The sequence below is a fragment of the Pholis gunnellus genome, assembly GCF_910591455.1.
Source record: "Pholis gunnellus genome assembly, chromosome: 6".
NCBI lineage: Eukaryota > Metazoa > Chordata > Actinopteri > Perciformes > Pholidae > Pholis > Pholis gunnellus.
Window position 1 is genome coordinate 5002757 of NC_136532.1, and position 24879 is coordinate 5027635.

At 41.1% G+C, this 24879-nt stretch overlaps 1 protein-coding gene across 12 annotated transcripts in view; it reads right to left on the bottom strand.

The window, feature by feature from the left end:
• Positions 1-16626: 16626 nt before the first annotated feature.
• The window catches only part of LOC306697760 (transducin-like enhancer protein 4), a gene marked incomplete at both ends in the record, with an annotated part of 37317 nt that continues 29064 nt past the window's right edge, over positions 16627-24879 (bottom strand). For 9 of the 12 annotated variants that reach the window (XM_079161801.1, XM_079161800.1, XM_079161803.1 and 6 more), the window contains 11 exons: positions 16627-16734; positions 16927-17003; positions 18013-18163; positions 19791-19938; positions 20241-20488; positions 20620-20869; positions 20947-21023; positions 22349-22536; positions 22630-22762; positions 23072-23224; positions 23328-23381. In XM_079161801.1, the coding sequence (XP_079017927.1) occupies positions 16627-16734; positions 16927-17003; positions 18013-18163; positions 19791-19938; positions 20241-20488; positions 20620-20869; positions 20947-21023; positions 22349-22536; positions 22630-22762; positions 23072-23224; positions 23328-23381 (1587 nt within the window). The remainder of the gene's footprint in view (positions 16735-16926; positions 17004-18012; positions 18164-19790; positions 19939-20240; positions 20489-20619; positions 20870-20946; positions 21024-22348; positions 22537-22629; positions 22763-23071; positions 23225-23327; positions 23382-24879) is intronic. The other 3 variants (XM_079161795.1, XM_079161804.1, XM_079161794.1) reach the window with 2 other exon arrangements.

Consider the following 24879-nt stretch of genomic DNA (forward strand, 5'->3'; position numbering starts at 1 on the left):
ACACCCTGAACACAAAGGTAAACTGTCCCTGGCCTGCACCAAAGGAACAAATCTCTATTCACATGAATTCCCTTTCATAGGTCTCATCCTCCCACCGTGGCAAGACACTTTTTTTGCAACACACGGAGCATCATTTTTTATTTTTATTTATATTATTGGTGGAGGCAGGGATGGACAGAAATTAACTTTTATTTCGTTAACTTTTGTTCCACTAATGTGAAAAGGTGGGCAGAAATGCTTGAGCGGTGGCAAAACTTTCGATTCTAATGCCGTGCTATAAAGTTGCCACGTTGAGTTATTGTTTTGCTGCTCCTCTCTGTGAGGAAAAGAAATCACGTGGGTGAATATTAGCCTTCGATTCCTATTATGTTATTAGTTTCTCTGATCCTGGGTTAAGGCAATGCCTTGTACTTGGCATACGTTTTTCAGTTGCCTGCAGTGTACTAAGGGAGTATAAAAGCTAACCGTTACCGACGGTCAGATGTTATAGCGATTCATCTACGTTCATTATTTCAGACAAAAAAAATCCTGGCATTTCTGGTCCCTTTGTCCCTCTTGTGCAAAATATCTCTTCTAAGGGAATAAAAGGGTAACAATACTCAGCAGCACATCCGCCACTGTCTCCTCGTGTTTTGTGTATCCCATCAAAAGAATGACCAATGATGATAAGTTCAGCTGAGGTTATTCATGATCAAAGCGCAGCAGCTACTGGAAAGGAATGGTGTTATTCACCAACCTTCCCATTCCTGTGATCAGGTGTTGAAGTTTTGTAAAAAAAATACAAAATACTAAAAATCTCCTTGCAACCATGACTGGTAGTGTAGAAAGCGCTTTAATCAGTCCTTGGAGGGAAAGAAAGCTCTGCTGATGTAGCAATTCTACCCACATTTCTTTAGATTGGGCATTAACTGGCACAGAATCAGCATTTGACACAGTTTATGTTGAATGCTGCTGTAACTTGTGGTTTCTTGCACTGCATTTGGTCCATTTGCAAACTTTGGTTTCAATGAAATGATTCTGTGTTGTCTTGGCACATTTGCTAATAAAGTTTTGCAGTGCGGGAGATCTTCATGGCTTTTGTTTTTAGCTATAGCACCTGTGTGGCAGTCGGTTGGTCCATCCAGCCCGTCCTCATTCGTCACAGAGTGTCTGATGCCGTCGCAGAGGACACCCTTTAAGCGTCGGTATGAGACGCATTTGGCTTTCGAGAAACCACAGTGTAAACCCATCCACGTCATTATAGACGCTCAGAGACAATGCTTTGGCAATGTGATGACGTAGTACAAAAACCATCACACAGGGAGGGAGAGGAAGAGGAGACCGGTGTTAAGATATTTTCAAGTTAGTAATATTAATGATGCGTTTTTTGTGGTTATGTTAAGTTGTTCTACGTTTACTTAGTTTGTATTTTACCTAGCTCACATAGTCATTTTAAGCCCAACCACAATGTTTTTCCTAAACCCAACCAAGTGGCTTTATGGTCTAAACCGAAGTTCATGTACTTATTTTAAGCCCAATCCTGATGTTTTTCTTTATTTTAAGTGGTTTTGTTGCCTAAAACTAAGTTTACATACTTATTTTAGGCCCAACCATGTTTTTCCTAACTCTAAGAGGTTTCGTTGCCGAAACCCAAGCAAGTGCTTTAGTGAATTCATTACACTGTTAGAAAAAAACTCGTAAAAAAAGGGTCAAATGACTGGCAGCAACGGCTGCCAAACAAAAACCGTAATATTAAGGTAAAATATCTTAATTCAAATAAAGGGCGAAAACCATAAATTTACGGACATTTTCATTAAAGGTTTTGCAGTGAAACACTATTATTTTACAGATTTTTCCTTTATTATTACGATCAAACACCTTCAATAAAGGGATATCACAAAAAATTCTGCAGTGAAACACTATTATTTTACAGATTTTTCCTTTATTATTACAATCGAACACCTTCAATAAAGGGATATCACAAAAAATTCTGCAGTGAAACACTATTATTTTACAGATTTTTCCTTTATTATTACAATCGAACACCTTCAATAAAGGGATATCACAAAAAATTCTGCAGTGAAACACTATTATTTTACAGATTTTTCCTTTATTATTACAATCGAACACCTTCAATAAAGGGATATCACAAAAAATTCTGCAGTGAAACACTATTATTTTACAGATTTTTCCTTTATTATTACAATCGAACACCTTCAATAAAGTGATATCACTAACAGATCTGCAGTGAAACACTGTTATTTTACAGAATTATTACGATCAAACACCTTCAATAAAGTGTTAACACATTCTCAATTCCCATGAAATAAGCTTTTCAGATTACTGTGAAAAATACAAAATAAATTGATACATCTACAAGACTTTCAATGTTTCAATTAAACTAGGGGTTGGAAACTTAATTATAAATAAAGTACACACCACTATTAATTTTAAAACAATTTTATTTAATGTATTTAGATGAAAATTTACAAAATCAACCAATTATTCACAAACAGTTCTTCAGAGCCCCTCAGGAGGAATTGAAAAACTAAAAATGGCATTTCTCCATGTGTCTATCTTGACTGTTAGAGTTAGTATCATGATGAGGTCTTGATTTCACCATTGAAACAGGTGGAGAAAGCAACACATTGTGCTGTTGAGCTGAGAGAGGGGGGGGGGGGTCTGTTTTTTTTAGCTTGTGTTTACCAAATTCAGTATTATATTGTTTTCCATAATATTATCCTGACCCAAAGGGGCTCCATTTAGTTCTGATAACATGAGGACAAAGATTACAGTCTTTTAATTCAGAATCCCAACTATGCAGTGTATTAATAAGTCAAATCAAAACATACCGCAAAAGGTCACTGAATCTTTACCAGAAGTGACAGTGCAGATATAGAACAATTTTCCAAATTGCCAGTAATCAGCCCGATCCTTGGTGCATCTGGGGGGAAAACAAGAGAAAAGGACACACTAAGATTCACTGAAAAGTCCTTAGAAAGTAGGCTTTCATTTTTTACCATTCCTTTAAACAAACTTAAACAAAACTATAATTAAATTGTCTGAACCGACATTTGCTGTTATGAAACATTCTGGCAATCTGAACACCAAGTCAGCTTTGAGAATGCTAGTTATTAAATGTTTACCAATTTAAACATGCACCTAATGCATATCTTAGCACTCCCGTTAGAAAAATGTGAATCACGAAGACAAAAGACGTGGATTCACAACAATGGACACTTTTAACAGATGTATCATAGCAAGGTAAACACACTTTTCACAAAAAAAAGCCAATTGATACACCAAAATCAAACCAACCACCCATAATTGTATTAACTGCAGCTGCGTTTACCCTGTTATGACATGTCTGAGGGTCTTTCCCTCAATGTTCTCCCGAGAAATAAATAAAGGATTGATGATGATGACATGTCTTTGAAAAGTATACCAACTCTATGGTGGCCCTGAGAGCTCATCACACTGCCACTTAAGAAAACACATGCAACTAGACAAAACACAAGCAAATTAAGAAATAAACTTCATCAATTTGACAACACATGTCCAGCATTTAAAAAACATGCTGTAAATAAAGAAAACAGAAGTTTTTCCAAAGGACACTAGTGCTGAACACGGCTTGAACACGTTTGTTGCTGCTACAGTTTGAGACTCATGAAGTTATTGAAGTCGGGTCCGTGTATCATCTGTTTATGTTTACGTTGTGGACTGACTTTTGCTGCTGCTTTACTCTGCACGGAAAGTGACCGCTGCACGCAACTCGCAGGACCTTGCAGAGCAAAAAAGCGGAATTCTATCTCACATAACCTGAGCTTCGAAATTGAAATAGTTACAGTGGTGGTGATGGTGGGGGGTATGTACATTTCACAAGGTAGTAGTCGTCTGTATGGGGATTATTTAAGGAAGGAAGTCTCCTGGGAATGCTTGGCCTACTGTAGCCTATACCTCGGTATATTCTTTTGTCTAATAATGCCTATATGATTATTATGCAGGCTACAGGCCGTCTGTCCACACTGTTGAACCAGATAGTAAAGTTTCAAATCTGTCAAATCTCCTCAGAAATAATTAGAATGACTGATATAATTCTGCTTTTCCTCTCTGCAAAGTCCTGCGAGGTGCATGCAGCGCACTTTCCGCAGAGTAGAGCAGTAGCATGATGTAAGTCCACAACGTAAACATAAATGGATGATACACGTACCAGACTTCAATAACTTCATGAGTCACAAACCGTAGCAACAACAAGCCTGTCCAAGCCGTGTTCACAACGATTTAGTGTTCTCTGGAAACACTTCCATTGTCTTTTTCTGTATTTGCTGCACCTTTTCTGTACTGTGTTGTGTTGTCTAATTTGCAGCGCGTTTTCTAAGTGCTGCACGTGTTGTCAATTTGATGAAGTTGTTTTCTTAATTTGCTTGTGTTTTGTCTATTAGCATGTGTTTTCTTAAGTTGCAGTGCGCTGAGCTCTCAGGGCCACCGTACCAATCAGAGGAAGGAAGGCAAAAGGAAAAGTTCCTCAGTTTTTCTATGACCAGTGGGGGAAATGTCTTACAAATGTACTTTGCTGAGATCATTAAAGTACTTAAGAAATCATACTTAATACTACCTTTATTAATCACAATGTAAGGTTTAGAAATAGTGGTTCAAATGGACTAATATCTTGTCTTATATACTGTAGTTGACACTTACTGGTGATGGACTTGGTGTTGTTGGGTGCCTGTTCTCCCCCGTAAACGTTGTTCCAATGCTTGATCTGAAAAATGTAAGCAAGTTTCTTATCATTAGCAGTTATCAGTGTTGGAAAGGGAAATGTAAAGATTACTCAGAAAGAAACTGCCGCTACACATATAGTGCATTCATAAAGTATTCAGACCTCTTCACTTTTTTCACATTTTTTTAATGTTGCAAACCTATGCTAAAATAGTTTAAATACATTTTTTCCCAATACCCCATAAAAAAAAAAGAGAAAACAGAATTTTAGAAATGTTTGCAAATTTATCAAAAAGGAAAAACTGAAATATCACATTGACATACGTATTCAGACCCTTTACTCAGTACTTAGTTAATGCACCTTTGGCATGGTTACAGCCTCGAGTCTCTTCGGTATAACGCGACAAGCTTTACACACCTGGATTTGGGGATTTTCTGCCATTCTTCTCTGCAGATCCTCTCAAGCTCTGTTAGGTTGGATGGTGACCGTCTGTGAACAGCCATTTTCAGATCACTAAAAACAGATTAAAAACTTATAAGTAACCATGGATGGTGAACTCAGTTTTCAGGATCATATCACCATTGCCTTTTTCCAACTCAGAAACATTTCCAAAAATCAGAGGCTTTATTTCCCAGTCTGACTCAGAGTAACTCATGCATGCATTTGTTCTGAGCAGGCTTCTTAAATGAACACACCGTATTTTTACAGTATGTATGCATGGATGTTTCTGTTTAGAAGCACATTTTTGCTGTTTTATATTGTTTTTATGTAACAACAAATCCAATCTCTGTATGTCTTGCCTCTGTTTGCCTACCTGTCCCTGGGTTTAATTCTGTGCCCCACCATCCGGTGGTATCTTGTCACTCCTGGTTCTTCAGCCTTCTCATGATCTCACAGGTGATGCACTGCTTAGGGTCCTTTGCTGTGTGAAGTACAGTTCGAAACAGTGGAGAATACTGTCAATTATATCTCAAGCTGTTATCTTGGAATATAAGACATGCTTCTCATTAATTAATAACTTCCATACTGTTGAGAAATCAGTAACTGCACACCATACCTTTAACTGGCCGGCCAGCGTTTCTGAGATTGGAGTGAGACTTTATGTGTCATGTCATTACATCAGCTGTGAAAAATAATGCAAATGCATAATGAAAATGTACTAACCTTGGTCTGTTGAGAATGCTCTTTTAGATCGAAATATATCGATAAGCCGAAGACTGTGCCGATCAAGGCTTTCGTATAATCTTTGCTTGAGGTTCTTGCCCACTATCCAATTGAACTCCATGCGCACCTGTAACGTACAGAGAATGCTCCAGTATCACATTTCAAGACTAAATTCCACTTTTCCAGTGGCCACCAGCGTGAGGTGAAGCCACCTGCAAAGTAGTGCTGGAATAACACCCATAAATGTCCTTGCTGGATTGGACATGTTCATTCTTTAGTTAATTAATTATCCTCCTTGTTCCATCCCCATGCACATACAACTGACCAATATTTTTTTCATTGACCTTGGCAAGAGACATCAAATTAATGATAAAAAGACATTTATGCAAAAACATTAGCATTAAAACTCTCGAACATACTTGATCTTCTGTGAAAAGCGCAGGCCAGCGTTCCACAATCTCGGTATGGCTCAGACTCCACCACAGGAACCTGTAAAACAGAACATAAGAACTATTAGCTCAACTTTCAGCTCAACAGCCAGTTCCAGTAATATTAACTCCACTGCAAAACGTTAACCAGCCTCTGCTAATAACCATTTAAGGACCTCGTGCCTTGACAAGCTAGCTAAATGACTGCTATAAATGCAATACATCCCTCCTGTGCAACCTAACCAAACACCATTTTGAAAAGCTAACATCACATTATCGTAGCTTTAGCTAACCGCTAGCTTAAAACACAGCACATGCTAACACAGTGTAGAGTTATAAACTGGGCCGTGTTAACACTAAGCTAACATTAGCGTTTAGCCTAACTACTTGTTGAAATAAATGCTCCCAGAATGATATCTAACGTTTCAGTTAATATGGTGATAGTGACACACACTCACGTTCCATTCCAGGTGGTGTAGCGTTAAAGTTGTTTTCCTGCAGCTCCGTCAGTCAAGTTAGCGGTCGGACGCAGCAGTCAGGATGAGCGGACTCTTTTCGTCTCGTCACTGCGCTGCGCTGCACACACACGGCACTAACCTAACGGGCCCCTCCCTTCCCTTACAGAAACGTAACGTACTAAGTTATCTCTGCTAAACATGATCATTGCACTACAATTTTGCAAATGATTAGTGCAAACAACTAAATAGATTTAGCAATGACACCGTTTTTTTAAATACAATAAATAAAAATGGGTTTACAGTGTAACAGCAGAGACTAGCAGACCAACCGAGTAGTGCTGCGGGTGCCAAGCAGCAGCTTCCCGCTCCAACAGACATAATTTGAAATTTGAGGCGCGCACAGTTGTCATTGGCCAGTTTTCTGAATGACAGTCAGATTATCCAATCATGTTCAAAGCAACGTGGTGAGACAGCCAATAGTAATTGTTTTAGTGTGGTAACATAGCAAATATAGGAAAAGATGACTTGTTTTAAAATAAACTAAAGAAATGTGTGTATTTAGGTTTATTTATAGGCTGTTATATTTAATGAATTGGTCAAATGTTTTTTTCATTGCAGTGTATGAATAAAAATGTAATCATATATGGTAAAGTTGTATTAATACCTATAGGCACACACAGACACATGGTATAGTACCATATATATATATACATATATATATATATATATATATATATATATATACATATATTTATATATATATATATATATATATATATATATATATATATTTACACACTTAATATGTTTTTAAGGCCGGCAGGGAGGGGCGACGGTCGGTCATTCAATTCCTATGTAGGTCTAGAACTCCAACACATTGATCCATGCAGTGTTTCCTCTACATTTAGTCTACTCAGCAGTGGTAGATTATTATTATTACTATTATTTCCTCGGTTAGCCTCAACGCAAGCACACACAAGTAAAGGCCCAGCATTTAAAAGTGGTTCTTTAAACAAAATGAGGCACCCACCCAAATATTTAAAAAAAGGTTTTAGTGCCATTACCTGCACAAGAAAGAAATGAGGACTGACAGCAATGGAGATGGAACACTCAACAAAAATCACTGCATATATTGCATTCTGTATGTAGGCCTATATGAAAAGCTAATGGCATCATGGTGACATTACAGTTACATTGATGTGGTCCATAGTATGACCCTCTTGCATTTTAACAAATCCCTGACCTTTCCTTTAGAACCACCAAAATGCCAACTGTGCACACATGACAATGTAATTTTCCCCTTAACTGTTTTGCAGTGTTACGCAGCGTGTTAGTTTAGGGTTAAGCATCTGCCCACAGCAACACTCATTTGCCAACATTGCCATTATTCCATACAAGTTGCAACATTTGTTTTCAGACTTGTAACTGCATGTAGTGAGTCAGTCCATTGCAAAGCCATTTCCCCCTCTTCTTGTCTTTATTGTTCTGCATAGCTCAAAGCCAGCCAGGTCCAAGGTGTTGGCTGCAATGGTTAGGCCATTGGCCATCCTTGATATGGGACAATGTAAATTTAAATTGTTGAACTTTTCACTGTAGACAGTGACTGTCTTTAATGTATTTTAGTTGTTGATGGAAGCAAGGCCAATTCAACAGCAATTGTGCAGTTTGATAATGCTCTACGTCAGCGTCATCTCCGGGCTAAATTGGCTGAATTTAACCTAGGGATCTCTGCCAATTTCCGTCAAAATGCTGGCCGCGAACCGAGGTCCATCAGCGGGCTGAAGAGGCTGACTTAAGCCCGCAAACACCATACATTTTTGGAGGCACATTCGCCGCTACTGGAGCTCTGCATCCGGGCTAAAGAGGCTGAATTAAAGCCGGCCAACAATGCTGTTTCTCGGATAAAGTGTTACTACTCTGCCCTCAATTCCCCCGGCTAAATGCAGTCTTTGGCTGGATTACGCATGCCCAATACAGCATGCACTGCAGCAGCACCAGGCCTACATCGTTAGGGCCAAACTCCCCCTCTTTAACCGCCCTGGTGATGCCCAAGACGGCATGCACTATAGCAGCACTGGGCCTCCATCATTAGGGCAAACCCAGCTTTAACCGGCCTGAAGGTGCCCATGTGGGCATAAACTGGAGCAGCCGGGCCCCTCCATGATACGGGCCAAACTCACCCTCTACTTGCACAATTTCCGGAATGTGGAAATCAAATGGTTTTTCATAGCATTGTCATTTTCAATATTCTGAACAGTAGATAAAGGCCTATTCCAGTTCAATGTAACACAATGAATATCAATTATTTTAATGTACATTGGAATTTATAAATGTTAACCCACTCTTAATTTTTTATTGTGCAATAGTCATTGTTTTTTCAGCATCATCCAAATTCCAAATTGGCTCATTGGTAATCATTCAATTCAATTCAGTTTATTTTGTATAGCCCAAAATCACAAATACAAATTTGTCTCGGAGGGCTTTACAATCTAAAACTAATATGATTTACCTTAAAATTACAAAGAAAATCGTTGAAATTGTTTGTATGGACATACACCTTTATATAATGAGCTAGACATTTAATTACAGGCAATTATTCTTATTTTACATGAATTTGTATGTAATTTAAAAACGCAGTAAAAATACTGTATAAATAATACAGTAATTCTTCTGTACAAAAATGAGAAAAAAATATAATTTGTTATTATTAGCATAATACTTAAATTAACAGTTTTGTTGTTAATTTACAGATAATGCCTATAATTTTACTGAGTTTTGTATATAATTTAAAAAAAAAGAAAAACTACTGTAAAAATGTAGAGTTATTTTCCGTAAAATTAGGATTTTTTCTTACAGTGTACGTTAACGACATCTTTACTGCGACCGTACGCAGGGCTACCCAGTGCGTTAGAAAGCGACGCCATGACAGTATGCGAAGAGTTGGGAATAAGAATGTGTTGGTCCACCACTGTGGTCCAGACTGTAATATCTCAACAACTGATGGATGTCTTGACTTGTTGTACAGACATTCATGATTCCCAGAGGATGAAGCCTGCTGATCAAGGCTACATGGCTGTGGACTCTTTGTTCAGTGCTTTTGTTCTGAGCTGTGTTCTGAACGCTCAGAACTGCAGTAAATATTAACTCTGTTGCAACTACAATCCTCTTCAGGAGACTCCAAAGTGTGCTGTCAGAGCTCTGAGAGTGAATTCATTAAGAGCGATTCTCACAGTGCTCTGAAGTTCTGTAGAGTATTGTAATGGTTCTGTAAAGTGGCACTTTGCAAACATTATGCCAGCACACTGTGAGGTCGCTAACGTGGTCATGAAGGTTTTTGGACAGCAGTGGTCTGAAACATACATACTTGTAACATCCAAGTGAGTCGTCTCTGTGAGAAGGTAAATTCTATATTTGCAGCATTGCGAGCCAAATCCACCGGCAAAGCGATGCAACACATTCTAAAGCCACCTGGCTATTGTGTGGCCTGTTTGTTTAATCCAACTTCTATGTCTGTCAGGAAAGTGGGCAATTTGCAATTTGCAAGTGCTCTCGATATAAAATGTTGAAGTAGGGTTGGCTCATTCCCACGTTTGCATCCCCACCTTTCCTCCTTCTCTCCCACTTTTGGTTGTTTGAAGTGCCGGTTGGAGAGTTGTAACAGGAGTATCATTCACTGTAATGGTGGAGCGTCCTCCTCCACAGACCTCACTTACATCACTTAATCCACTTCAGCAGTCCAGCGCTGTGCTCCGCGTGAACGCAGCACGTTCACAATGGGAGGTTAGACAGAGACTGCGTTGACCCGTCAGCTTGCACTAAAATGCCACACTGAAGCCCTCGAAACCCTCATTTCTCAGCTCACTTAATATGGACGTGGAGTATGCCTGCCACACAGCTACGAGAGCCTTTTTTTTGGGAAAAAAAAGTTGATCACACTATACTTTAAAGAGGACATAGATGATTAATTAGAATTATAGTGGTATTAGTGTTGATCATATCCTCCTAATACAGGTTTGTGATAGTTTATATTGAATGTAGACAAAGAGATAACGAGGAAGTGAACACTTTCAGAAATACAGGTTCCAAACGGGTTCTTCCTGAGGGGCTGTGGTTCTACACAGAACCATTTGCTTCTGAAGAACCCTTTTTAGAATAAAGGGTTTTCAAGGGTGCTAGAAAGACTATGGGTTTAATTATGAACCCTTTTTTCAAAAGAAACCTTTTTAGCAGAAGGAGTTCTTCAAGGATTGTTGAAAGCTTGGGTGTTAAACCCGAAACCCGAAAAACTGTGATTGTGAACCATGATTTTTGTGGGTTGGGCTGCACCAAAGAAGACCTGGCCCTGGAATATCAAACACTTTTGGTGACAAAAAGGAAGAGTACGCACCCTGGGTTAGATTCTAGATGAAAGCCTTGGAATATAAAGGTTATTTTGGTAGAAACCCCAGAGTGGATCTAGATGAGACCCTTGGAATATAAAAGGATTATTGTAAGAACCCCCTGGGTGGGTTCTCGATAAAACCCTTGGAATATAACGGGGTTCTCAGTAGGATCCGATGAGTGGTTCTAGATGAAACCCTTGGAATATAAAAGGATTATTGTAAGAACCCCCTGGGTGGGTTCTCGATAAAACCCTTGGAATATAACGGGGTTCTCAGTAGGATCCGATGAGTGGTTCTAGATGAAACCCTTGGAATATAAGAAGATTCTTGGTGGAACCCCCTGGTGGTTTAGATGAAACCCTTGGAATATAAGAAGATTCTTGGTGGAACCCCCCTGGGTGGGTTCTAGATTAAATGTTTGGAATATAAAAAGATTGTCTGTAGAACCCCCAAGGCGGGTTCTTGCTAGCATTCTAAGAAGGAGGAAGGACTCTGGATAGAACCTCCAAAGAGGGTTCTGGGTGGAACCTTTCACAGGTGGTTCTAGGTACAACTCTTTATGTTGGGTTCTAGGTAGAACCCTCTGAAAGGGTTCAAAGTAGAGCCTTTATAAAAAGTTCTACCAGGAACCCAAAAGTGGTTTTCCTATGGGGACAGGCCAAAGAACCCGATATGGTTCTAGTTTGCACTTTTATTTCTAACAGTGGCTACCTCTGTGGCAGTTAATGGGGTTCCAAATAAAGAAAAACAATCAGTTTGTTTTAAAAGTTGGAAAAATGCTTTGAAACTGCCAAATCATTGAATTGAAATCAATAACATAAGGAGACATAAAGTGAATACGTTACATTGACGCATCTGCTTTCTGTTCATGCGGAGCAAGGACTCAGAGGCAGGTTTAGGAGTTTAAAGAAGGTTCAGACAGAAGGATGCGTCAGTAGCTTTAGTGGTAAGTCCACAGCTGAAAAGTTATCAAATCAAAAGGAAAAACTAAGGTCAAAGTTCTTGCTCTGGTTGTTTTGCCACAAGACAAGAGCTGCATGTTTCTTTCAAGGGCAGAAAGTTTGCAACCTTTAATGCAAAAAGGAAATGTCTGCTGTGGCTGGCAGCCAGCAGGCTGTAGCCAGTGTAATTGTGCGGTGGTTGTATTAGATTGTCAAGGAAAGCATTAGAATATTAATGCCCTGGACATGCACAGGAAACAGGCAGGTTGTTAATGAGTCCAGTAAAAGGTTGCTATGCACAAATGTGTGAATTGAGGAATGAAATATGTGTAAACTAGTAGACAAGTTAAGTGTTGTGCTTTGAACATTTAATACTTTTTTGCAGGAAGGTAGGAATCTGCTCTCACTGACTGTAGGTTAACCTTTGTCATAAGTCCATCACACCTTCAATCCACTTTTCATCACTGGCAGACGATCAAATGCCAAGGATGTTCTTCAAAGATAGAGAAAATCCTTCTTCGATGCGCACTGTAACACCACAGAGGAAGAACAAGGTCATTTTCTTCAGCTGTGCGAGTAGAGACTCGAAACGTACTTTCAACCTAAATGCTTTTTCAGTTGTACCACAGAAATGAAGATATACTCAGTGGTAATAAGTACAATTTTGGAGGTACTTGTACTTTACCTAACTGATTATATTTCTACTCTTTTCTCTCTTCAGTTCATTTCTGAGGCAAACTTTGCACTTTACTACGACTGCAAATATTTCCCAAATTCTGATTAATAATAATTCAAAATGTAATCAACAAATAAATGATTATTACAATAGGTTAAGATGAGACGGGACTGAACCAAAGCAGGAATTTACAAGTTAAGAAATAGACCCGTCTTTACCAGCTGGAACACTAGAGTGATGTTTAACTTTTGATGCCTCAATCATTATAATTCAATTTAAGAATATATATATATATATATATATATGATTCTGAAATGGGCCAGTCTGCATAAGAGGAACTTTAAGTATATTTTGAAGCCAATACTTTTGTACTTTAAGTAACATTTTGATGAATTTTACTGTTAACAAAGTATTTATACCATGTGCCATTATTATTATTATTATTATTATTATTATTATTATTATTATTAGTAGTAGTAGTAGTAGTAGTAGTAGTAGTAGTAGTAGTAGTAGTAGTAGTAGTAGTAGTAGTAGTAGTAGTAGTAGTAGTAGTAGTAGTAGTAGTAGTAGTAGTAGTAGTAGTAGTAGTAGTAGTAGTAGTAGTAGTAGTAGTAGTAGTACTTCTTCCACCAATGGAAAATGATCCTTCTGGACAATGAATCATTGTTGCAGAACTTCTCAGAAAGTCTCAAGACAAAATGCTCCACACAACAATTTAATAAAATCAACCACAGACTAGAAAAAAAAGAGCGCAAAGGCATTTTGTATTGAAGAGGAAGGAAAGAAATTAGCAACAGGAAGTTTCTTTCCACTGGACGCTCAAATTTTAACATGTTTACAGTTAATGTATAACACCTTCATGAGTTCAGTCAAGCTAAATGCGCTACACATCAGTAGTGCACGTGACATCATGTCTGCATCAGGTCATGTCAGCCAGCTAACGCGCAGCAATCAGATGAGACATCGAGGTTTGACTCTTGACATACAGCGCAGGTACAACCAAAGTGTGCTTTGTATTTTTCCCCCACTATTACTGAGGGCGTAGGTTGCACAGCAGTTCTTCAGGACAGATTGTATGATTTATTCAAGAGCAGAAAAAACGCAGCTGAGCAACGAATCGTCATTTTAATTTGAAAGCACAGAATAAGGCGAACACTGTGAAAAAACAAACCAACATCATGGGGCAGTCCTTCAAAATGTACAATGTCAAATAAATTACAAATATATCAGTCGGTACAGTGTAATATCTTACATAGGTATCAAACACATTGCACTTTTTTCTCTTAACAGTTGGCTTTGCTGCAAAAAAAAGGCCCCTTTTGCATTCACACCGGTGCGATTATAATCAGTAGTTTCTTCTACTCAAATACAGATCTGTCTGCCACACACAAAAAAAATATTAATATTGTAAAGACGTTATCTTTAAATAGGCTTCTCCTTGGCATTTAACTGAAGAAGGGCGTGCTCAGAAACTGATTTCTTTTCCAATTTTAATATCTATATCCATCTATTAAGACTTTACAGTAAAATACTCAGACAGGTAGTCTGTCATGATTCTAGGTATGAGCACTGCGCTCTTCATCAGTTTAAAAAAAGAACACCAGAGAGGTAAAACTACTATCAGCACGATCTGGAAACCTCTCTGTTCACTGCTGGTGTCTTTCTCCTTCTTGATTTGCAGGTTGGAAATGTTTTTTTTTACACTCAAAACATGTTAACCTGTTTACATTTTCTCCGATTGAATTCACAGACATCCCGCTCCCGTTTGACACAAAATGTACATTTGCCAATCAGCTTCAAATTAAAGAAGTTACACCGCCGTGACGCACACTAGCAAGAGCACACCGAATTTGACAATGGGCTCAGAAAAAGAAGCCAGGCCAAAAAAAGGCAAAAAAATCGATTTATCTAAAAATATAAAATGTTGTTTATTTTTCTCGAATGTGAATGAAGTGTGTGCGTGTCTGAAACGTTATTTAAGGACCATGAGATAAGACAGAAATGATGTCTGCTATTGGCAATGTACAAGTATGAGTAGCTCCCGGCCACTTTCATTTTGTCTAAATAACCCTCAGAGGGAACATAATGTGGCGACCCCTGAGTTAGACCCCAGGGTTTAGCAGGGAATCGCATCGCCGCCGCCGACTACTGATGCGCTGTGTTTTACGATGTACAACGAGAACAAGAACGAAGCTTGAAAGCAGAAAGAAAAAGTAAAGTGGAGGGTATCGTTGCTTCAAAAAGCTTCTGTTTACTGGCACCGGTGCTTCAAACAATCGGACTGAAGCAGCAGCTGCCATGAAAAGTGTATTTCACGTGCGACAGGAGTTTGGCCCTGATTACTTCAGAGTGGACGACAGACAATTGATACAAACCGGACTGGACCACCTGGGTTACCGCGTTCATTTGCTCATGACTGATTTGATATTTTTTTTGTTAATAAAATCGATCCTTTAAATGTCATTCAAACATCACCTCTCCTCTCAGTGCAGTTGACCACTCAGCGGGGACGATTCAGAAGCGCAGCAGCATAAAAGGCACTGTGTTGTTTCTACAAGCCAACAGAAATAAATCCAAGAGAGCGTGTCTTTTTTTTTATATCGGTGTAGGAACAAAAAAACAAATCCAGGCAGGAAATGGAGGGCTGGTTGACCTCCAAACACCAATACAAGTTTCACTGAAATCTGTCACACAGAGAATCCAGCGAGCGTCCGGAGGAGTCTCAACTGAGGGGGCAGAACCAAGAGCAAAGGTCACACAGTAGTGAGCGAGGGCTCTGAGGGCAATCTTGTTCGTGGGTTTGTACAACGCCCACACGGTCAACACACACACACACACACACACACACACACACACACACACACACACACACACACACACACACACACACACACACACACACACACACACAGAGAGAGACTGAGCTCACACCTCACTCAGAATTATGAAGGAAAATAAATAAAAACATTGATGGAAATAAATATCAAAAGTTAAATCGACAAAAGCTGCATTTCAAGGAACAGTTCATGTGAGAACGGTACATACTTAGCTGCAGCCGGTCAGATTAGCTTAGCATAAATCGGCGGGCCTTGCCAAGAAGAGCAGTGGGATTCAATATTAAACTGTGCGTATAGAGCGTCATAGTTTGAAGCCCAGGGCCTCTGACCAAGCGTCGGTATTTGGACAAGTTGGAAATCAGAATGTGTTAAAAAGAATTACAACACTGAATTTAGATCTCACATTAATAAAAGCTGTGCAAACAAAAACACACAAAAAATGCATGTACCCACAGGAAGCTCATTTGGAATAAATGAATACGTCTTAAGTGCGTCTACGTAAATGAGGGTCAGTATATCAGGATGTGGAACAAGGATGTTCAAGGTTTTGCAGGGAAATGTCCCCAGTGTGATATTTACATTGACCTCACAGTGACCCTTCATGATGTGCCAAATTCTAAAAGAAACCATTCTGGTGTCTTGGTCTGGCCTCGATTCTTTGTAACAAAGCAGTCAGGTTCGCAGCGAGCACAAAGGCAAAGCAAGTGAACGACGTAGCTGCTTGTCAAAAAAAAAAAAAGAGGCCGAAAGGTGTAAAGGAATGTTACACTTTTAACAACAGCTGAAAGTGTAACGCGGTAACAACAGCAGCCTCTCCAGACATTCACTCATCCTCCCGACAACAAAGAAAGCCACTCAGTAGGAAAAGAAAGAATCTCTGTGCTTGGTTCTGCTGTTTGTTTTTGATCCACGACCAGCTAGAAAGGTCCAAGAAAGAATCAAGTTTGGTTTGGTTGGTTCCACTCAGATCCGTTTCATACACGTTAAAAACTGTACACAGACGGCGGGGACGCCCCGGCTGGAAAGCGTGGCCTCCACCTCCTAGTAGTTGACCTCATAGACGGTCGCCTTCTTATCTCCCGAGCCCGTCACAATGTACTTGTCGTCTATGGAGATGTCGCAGCTCAGCACGGAGGACGACTCCTTCGACTGTTGAGGGGAACAAAAGAGGCGAGAACATGTGAAAAGTGCACTTGAGGACTATGGAGTATGTACAATGACAGGTGATGACTCATTTCTCCAATCCAGTTCTGCAATGTTGTTTGTGTCAAGAGTACATTTAGACTGCGCTGTATCTGGCGTTTATTCACGTGCTTGCGGTACATTCCTCCACACACTTACCTGGAATATGCTGGCTCCATACGGGGTTCTCCATGCGTTGAGCAGATTGTCTTTTCCCGTGCTCACAAACCACTTACCTGCAGAGGACGACAAACCACATTAGGCAACGAAAAAAACGACACGAACATGCTCGATGCGAATATTATGCATCAAAACTATTCATAGCAGCAGTGGTGCGAATTTGTGAAAGCTGCTGCACTGTTTTTAATAAAATAGATTCACGCAGCGAAGGACCTACCAGGATCCTATCGACCCACTGCGTCTGGCACACTGCCTGAGGGAACTTGTAGTATCGCCGGAGCTACTGTTTAGCAGGTTGTTTTTTTTGTGAAATGCTCTGAGTGAATATGAGTTCCCTCTGGTAAACGGTGTGTATGTCAAGGGCTTTTATTGTGGAAAGTAAGAACAGAAGGAGTGGGTCTGTGCTGCCTTTGTCGAGGTTGAAAGGAGTAATAAAGTTTCCCGATGTTCTGTGTGAAAGTATTCAAGACCACTGCGCTCGGATTCTACATTTATTGTCTGCAACACATTATTGAAAGACAAACTGGTGGCTTCAAAATAAAACAAGTTAGTCGTAATGAAAAAGTTGGGACGTTTAACCGTTAAGTGATGACAATGTAAACATCAAAAATCATTTTTGATGACATTTGTTCCTGTAGATAATAACATACTGGTGCTTGTTAGCTGATTCCAGCTTAACCAGAAGTCTGAATCTTCACAACTAAAAAGTAATTATTGGCTTGTATTTTCTTGGTCCATTATGATTGTTGGCTGTACAATGCTTCCTCTGACAATCAACTTCATTTACATTGTACATTTTGTAATCCCGTCTCCTACATGAAGTGAACACATTTAATCACGTTCTCATATCCTTTACTCACTGTGTAGCACTAACCTGCTACAAATGATATTGTTTTCTACTGCATAAGATCACTCCACGTATGCTTCAGTTACAGTTGTCATCAATACACACAGAATTTGATCAACGAGTCAATTTCCCCAAGACTTGGAGCGTACGCTAATCGGTTTCCCTTCCCTTAAGCCCTTTTCAAAAAACACTGATAAGAACGTGTTTGTGATTCTTACCACAGTGAGCAAATCTGAGTGAGAGCACACAGCTCTCGTGCAGGTGGAGCTGGTACTTGTCAGGTTTGGTGACGTGCAGGACCTCCACGTTATTGTTCTCCATCCCGACTGCCAGCCACTCGCCCGTTGGACAGTATCCCAGTGAGAAGATCTGCAGCGAAAAGTTATGGTAATTATACCTCTTGTAGTGTATATAAATACAAAATATAATCTCTTATTACTAGCCGCAACAGCGACGCTGGTATTGTTTTCACTTTGAGAGTCTGTGTGTGTCATCATGGTCCTGGAGACACCTACTGTAGCAGGAAGTACCACAGAGGTGGTTTGGAGTACTTTGCCAGGTGTTTATATTTCTGTCTGTCTGTCAACGCTGTAGAAATAGAATAGGAGTAGAACGAACATTCCCATTCAAATCAACGTAGCAGGTTGGTCAACGTGGCGGCCATTTTTATGTGTACTGTTGCAATTGCCACCGTTGTAGCGGGCTAACTTCCACATGAACGTACGGCGAGTTGCTAACACCCTGAGGCTTAGGTTTGGCAGTAATGACTAATAGGAGCAGCGGAGTGGTCATGTTATGACATCTTTCTTCGGCTCATTTTCTGTAACAAATGTAGCACCAAAGCATGATGGAATTAGCAAACTAGCTAGCTAACTAGCAGACAACTAGCTTGTTGGGTGTCGGAAATCGGGGGGTAGGATGTTGGGAAGGGGCCACCACCAGCCCCCTCCTTTACGCCCCAGGTCCTGACTGGCGTTGCGGCTACTTTCATCTCATCACAAGACGGCCTCTAGTATTAGTCTACTGTGTTTGTCTGCAGGGGTGGCCACTGATATTAACATATCTATGGATGCTGGCAAACATCCGCTGCTGCGCTTTTCTACGCCGTCATCAGCATTTCATACTAATCTGTCAAAACAGATGGCTTTTTTTTCAGTTTCTAAAATCATATTAGGTATGCAACATATCCTGCCAGCAGCAATTACGTATCATGAAATGAGGTGGGTGAGTGATTTAGTCAATTCTCATTTTTGAAACAAATCACAACAATATTTTCTCCAGATGATGAAGACGCCTGATGGCGTTATAAACCTGGTAAACACTATTTTATTTTTTACTTTGCCATATCGCTGGTGTTCAACTTGCTGAAGCTGGTTTTTCACAGGCGGGGGGGTTAGAACAGATATTATTGAACAGCGTTAGCACTCTGTTGGCCATGTCTCTCCCTGTCTGCCCTGTACTCGCTGGGCTCTCTTTAACGCACACCCACCTCCTCCCTGTGCACACGAAGATTGTGAAATGGGTCATTTTTAAGGAAAATTGCAGTAATGGTCTATTATTGCCGCTCTTCTCCTGACCCGCAAAAAAACAACTAAATATCTAACTGCCAGTGTTATTAGCGTTAAAGGTATTTGCGCACAGTGCAGAAAACCAGAGCTCAGTCTGGCCTTCATGGTGGGGTTAAACGTTCTGAACGAAGCTTGTAAATTACTGCAATGAAGCAAAAACCAGAGAGTGTAATCACACAAACTGTGACTTGTCCTGAGACGCAGACTTTTCAACAAGTAATAAAAAAGTGCTGCAAAAGCAAACCTAAATGCAACATACACCTGCGAACTAATTCCATTCTTCTGCGACACAAACTATAATCCATGTCCACATTTAGCGTGCATACAGCAGTTATTGCTGGAGCTCTTATAACAATGGTAGGTGGAGTCGCAGCACTAATGGAAATGGTTGCATTTGTGTGTTAAAAAAAAAGCGTCTTTGTGTGTACCTGGGAGGTGAAGTCGTGCTGCTGCAGCTGCCGTCCCTCCCTCAGGTCCCAGGACCGCACGGTGTTGTCCAGGCCTCCAGTCCACAGCTTGGTCCCGTCATTAGAGATGTCTATGCAGCTGGCTCCATCGGTGTGGCCCTGGAACTGCCTGCAGATCGACATTAAAATCGAAAAGGACACCCGTGAAGTTTGCTGGACATCATCCACGCGGATGCAAACCCCATAATAGATCTATAGATGTTTGGGGCCTTTCTAGTTGGGCCCCCATGCCCAGGTTGCCCACCCTGCCTAACGTTAAAGCCTGTCCCTGGTGTTTTTCAGAGGTAGACCATCTTTTGTGGACTTCTGGACCGTGGACTCTGACAATTTGCGACAATTCCAAAATGTGGGTTTCTTCCTCACACATTGCCTGCCTGCCCCCCCCCCCCCCCCCTTTCCCCAGCTCCATACCTAACCAGCGTCTGGTTGTGCAGATCCCACACGGCTATGTTTCCGTCGGAGCAGCAGGAGAAGCAGACCTTGGAGTCGGGGCTGATGGCCAGAGCGTAGCACGCGGGCGCGGACGAAGTCAGCTCTGCCTTGATCCGCGGAGTCGGCGTAGCCAAATCCCAGATTGACAGAGTACTCGCCTCGCCCCCGACGATGAGAGTCCGCCCGTCAGGAAGCAGCCGACAGGAGCGGATGTAGTTGTCTCTGTTCTGATGTGACAGACGCACGGAGGTATTTTTTTCATTAAAACAGCAGCGATGCATGAGGTAGTTACACTTTCTGCGTTTTAACCACGTATGAGGAAGCACTGCGTGCACATAAGGGGTCACCGCACACTCACGAGGCAGTCCAGCTGGGACACGGGGGTCTTGTTTCCCGGGTGACTGATGTCCCACACCTTGACGCAGCCCTTGCCGCCGGTGTAGACGTGACGCGTCGGGTTGCTGATGGTGACGGCGCACACCACATCCCCGTGGGGGAGGGTGTTGATCTGGCGCGCGTGGCGCGGGATGCCGGGGCCGATGAGCGCGTCCGGGGGGAAAGGCACGGGCTGCATTTGTCCGTCGGCGCTCACGTGAAAGGAGTAGGCTCTGGAGGGAAGAAAGGGGGAAAATTAGGCACGTGCAAAATGTAATTGTTTAAAAAGAAAAGTGATTTATTAACATACGGTTTTCCCCCAGGAATGCCTGACAGGTTAGGGGGAAGGCCAGGGACACGTATGTGGTGGTGAGGATCAAATCCCACCTAGAGAATATGAGAAAGAGTTTAGAATATAATCCAACCATAAACAAAAACATTATACCAAAACTGGAGCTGTTGTAGCTGGTATCATGAGGAGTGTCTGTGTCTCTGAATAAAAAAACGACTCAGCAGAGAAGCTGATGGCAGCTTCTGACTACTACAATAGTTGGTGATATGAACCCAGACATTCCGTCATCTTGTTTTAACTTTGATGTTTTTCCCTGCAAATTACCCAATTAGTACTGACTGAGTATCCAACCAAAGATAACAGTTCCCAATGAAATAATACACTCTCACTCGCAGAACAATTCTCCATATGATTAGGATGATTAGGAGATTTTTTTTATTATTAATTTCTTCTGATCACACATCTGGTGACAGCAGTTGTAAATCCAGCCAAAAAAAAAATCACATTTAAAATAGTTATAATTAGAATGAGCCGCAAAAGCAGGGAATTAGAATAGAATTCTTAAACAACACAATGTATGATTTAATTTTGCCCTGGTTCAAGGAACAGTGTGGATCTATTGGCAGAAATTTTATAAAAAATTAATAAGTTATATATGTTTTTGTTAGTTTATAATCACCTGAATATAAGAATCGTTGGCTTTTCGTTACCTCAGAATGAGCGGTTTATATCTACATGTCCTTAGTTCTCCTAAACGCTTGGCTCGCAGGAGAAGTTTCAGTTGGTTGCAATCTGCAACCTCACCACTAGATGCCACTACATCCTACACACTGCAGATTTAAAGGTTCTCGGTACGATATTCTGAGCATTAATAATATAGTATCTATTGGCTATGTAAAGGTATAGAGCAAAGAATGAAGTCGCTCTCGCTCTGTGCGTGTTGTAATCCGAGCTTCTCCTTGCTTTGTTTACATTGCTGGCCTCCCTTGCCTATTAGTGCATGTGAACGTGCCCCTCTGGTTGGCTGCACTACTCTCATATGGCGGTTACAGCTGATAACGGCATCAACTGATGGCGTTATAGCGGAAGTGTAGCGCCCACCCTCCAGTTCCTCCTCAGGTAAACACCGTTGGCTCTGTCAGCACTTATAGTTTGCACTGTTAGCACTGTTAGCTCTGTCAGCACTTGTAGTTTGCACTGTTTGCACTGTTAGCTCTGTTTGCTGTGAGCTGTGAGCCGCCGGCTCAGCCGTCGCCATGTTGAGAGCCGTGTGGAGGCAATAGATATAGTCTGAATTTCGTATTGAGCACCTTTAAATTGTTACTAATTTATTTGATTGTTTTGTTTACCAGCCCTTGGCAGGCAAAACTTAATTCCATATTCAGACTGTTGGTACTTGTGTTTGTGTGTGTTCGGGTACCACTTGTGTGCGTCCATAAGCTGCCACCGCGGCGGCGGCCACCGCGCTCATCTGAGGAGAAATGTTGTGCAGGCCGGTGTAGGCTGCCCCGGCTCCGCTCAGGTCTCCGTTCATGCCCGGATGGGGAACCAATCCAAACGGACTGGGGTACGGGCAGGGCACCGCCAGCGGCATACGGAGACCAGGAGCTACAAAGACAAAAACACCATCTCATACAAGTTGCAACATTTGAGTCAGAGGTAACATGAGAAGTGTGTTATGCTCCGTTTGCAAACGCTCACCCAGCGTCTCGACTCCTGGGGGTTTGCCCGGTGCGGACCTCAGGCCCGGGGTGGAGGTGCTGCTCGGCGTCGGGGCGTCTGAGCGGGAGGTGGGGGTGCTGGACTTGGACACGGGCGTCGTGGACTTCTCATTCTACAGCACAAGAAAAGCTAAACATTGCTTTGCAGGAGGAACAGACACGCACACGTTTACAAATTCAATATCAAAGCAGAACCATTAAATAATAAAGGAACTATTCATGCTGTGACTGAGTTTATGACCCATAAAATGTATATTCTGTAAAAATCTATTATGTGTTGAGTGCTTCCTGCACCTGCTATAATCCAAGGTTTATCATCTTTTTACCAACTGAATTTTTGCCCAGTTACTAAAAATAGAGAACTACCCTGAGAAATGACGAACAGGAAGATCAGTGGGCTATAATTTCCCTCAATGACTCACCGAATTAATCTCTTTGGATTTGGAAGAAGGCGTGCTGCTGGAGGAGGCGATGGAGGACGGACTCAGCGGATCGTCCTTCTTCGTCAGGCGACTCTTGTCCAATCCGTTCTCCCTAGGCGAGTGGGCAGGACTTCCTCTGGGAGACGTTGGATCCTGCGGGGGTGAGCACAAGCAAGGATGAGAGCAGAAAGGTGGATTTGAATATTCTTTCTTTCTCTTTCAAAACAAGACGCCACGCCGCTGAACCATGCCGTACCTCGTTGGAGACGTCCACCACCAAGTTGTCGTCGCTCTTCTCTCCGTCACTTTCCTGATGGACACATAGAGGACACGCACGTGACTTTCACTCGGTGGTGAAAACGATTTTGGAACTAGATTTACACAAACTAATACAGTGAAAACATTGTTCATTTCTTGTGTGGAGCATTTTTCTTTTTTTTTTGTGGGATAAAATAGATGAAAACTTGAAATCTTCAACCGTGTGTCCACTTTCTCAGGTGTCATAGGAAAAACCATCAACCTATATTCTCTAACAGTAAAAATGCAGATAATCTGTGCTTTTTTCAAATTCATTCCATATATTTGATAGTACATGAAATAGAACTTGCATGTGCGTTAATAAAAAGGGTGATCATAAAATCAAAGATTTAATTAAATGCTCTAAAAGAAGACCACAAATACAATTTGAGTCGTTCCTCTGACATTGCTCCTTTTGTATTTTTGCAAGTTTTTAATGATCAGATAAAGTGGACCTAACGGTTCCATTGTGTGTCCTCCAGATGGCTCGTTTGGCTGAAGAACAAGTCGTGAACTGCAACAAGCTGAGTTCAAATCCAAGCTACGCCCTTTGACGTGTCAGTTCTCTCTCTCACTGTGTTGTCCAAAGAGAAAAAAAGAGTGGGTTTGAATGTGGCTCATGTGAGGGAAAACGTGTCAGGCTGCTCTTGTTTGTTGCTGAATTTGTATTAAAAAGTTTGAACTCTTTTTTCTCAAACATTTTTGTCAAAAGTGATGCAAATATAGTTATGAACACAAAACAATCAACTAAAGAACTTCTGCCTTTCCAATATGTTACCGCCAGAAATAACACATTGACATAAACTACATTAACCCCTCGCGGTTGTAGGCCTCCGCCAAACAGTAGAGTTGCAGTTTGCATCCATGTCTGTCCAAAATGTCACCACATTTTATCCTCTTTGAAATTGAAATCAACCTCCGGATCTGAAAAGTGACACAAATGCAAAAGTACCTTAAACCTGCATTCTTTCTAATGGCCATCAGGGGGCGACTCCGCTGGTTGCAAAAATAAGTCAGATTGTATCGAAGTCTATGAGAAAATGACCCTACTTCTCACTTGATTTATCGCTAGATACAAGTCTTTTGTCTTTTGTCATGATGTTCTTTTATTAAATTATGGTCCAATTTAGAGTCAACTAGACAATAAAGCAGGGTATGCTTTAGGGCGTGTTTACCTTGTGATTGAAGGGTTGTGACCTCGGCATGGTCCGGTGTGCGAGTTGTTTCGTATGACTTTAACCCTTTCACAGTGTGTTTCAGTGTGTTTTCACTTCATGAAAGTTAATTGTAACATTTTCTGGTCGCCTAAAAATGTCTTATTCAGCGTTCGGTTGTACTTAGCGCCAATCTGTCATGTTAATTCTGGTTGCAAAAAGCCAGGGCCATGCCAACGGCCAAAAACCAAGATGGCGAGTGCCAAAAACCAAAATGTCGACAGCCAAAAACCAAGACAGCAACAGCCAAAATGCCGAGCTCGAGGCTTCAAAACGGCGTTCCACACACCAATGGAT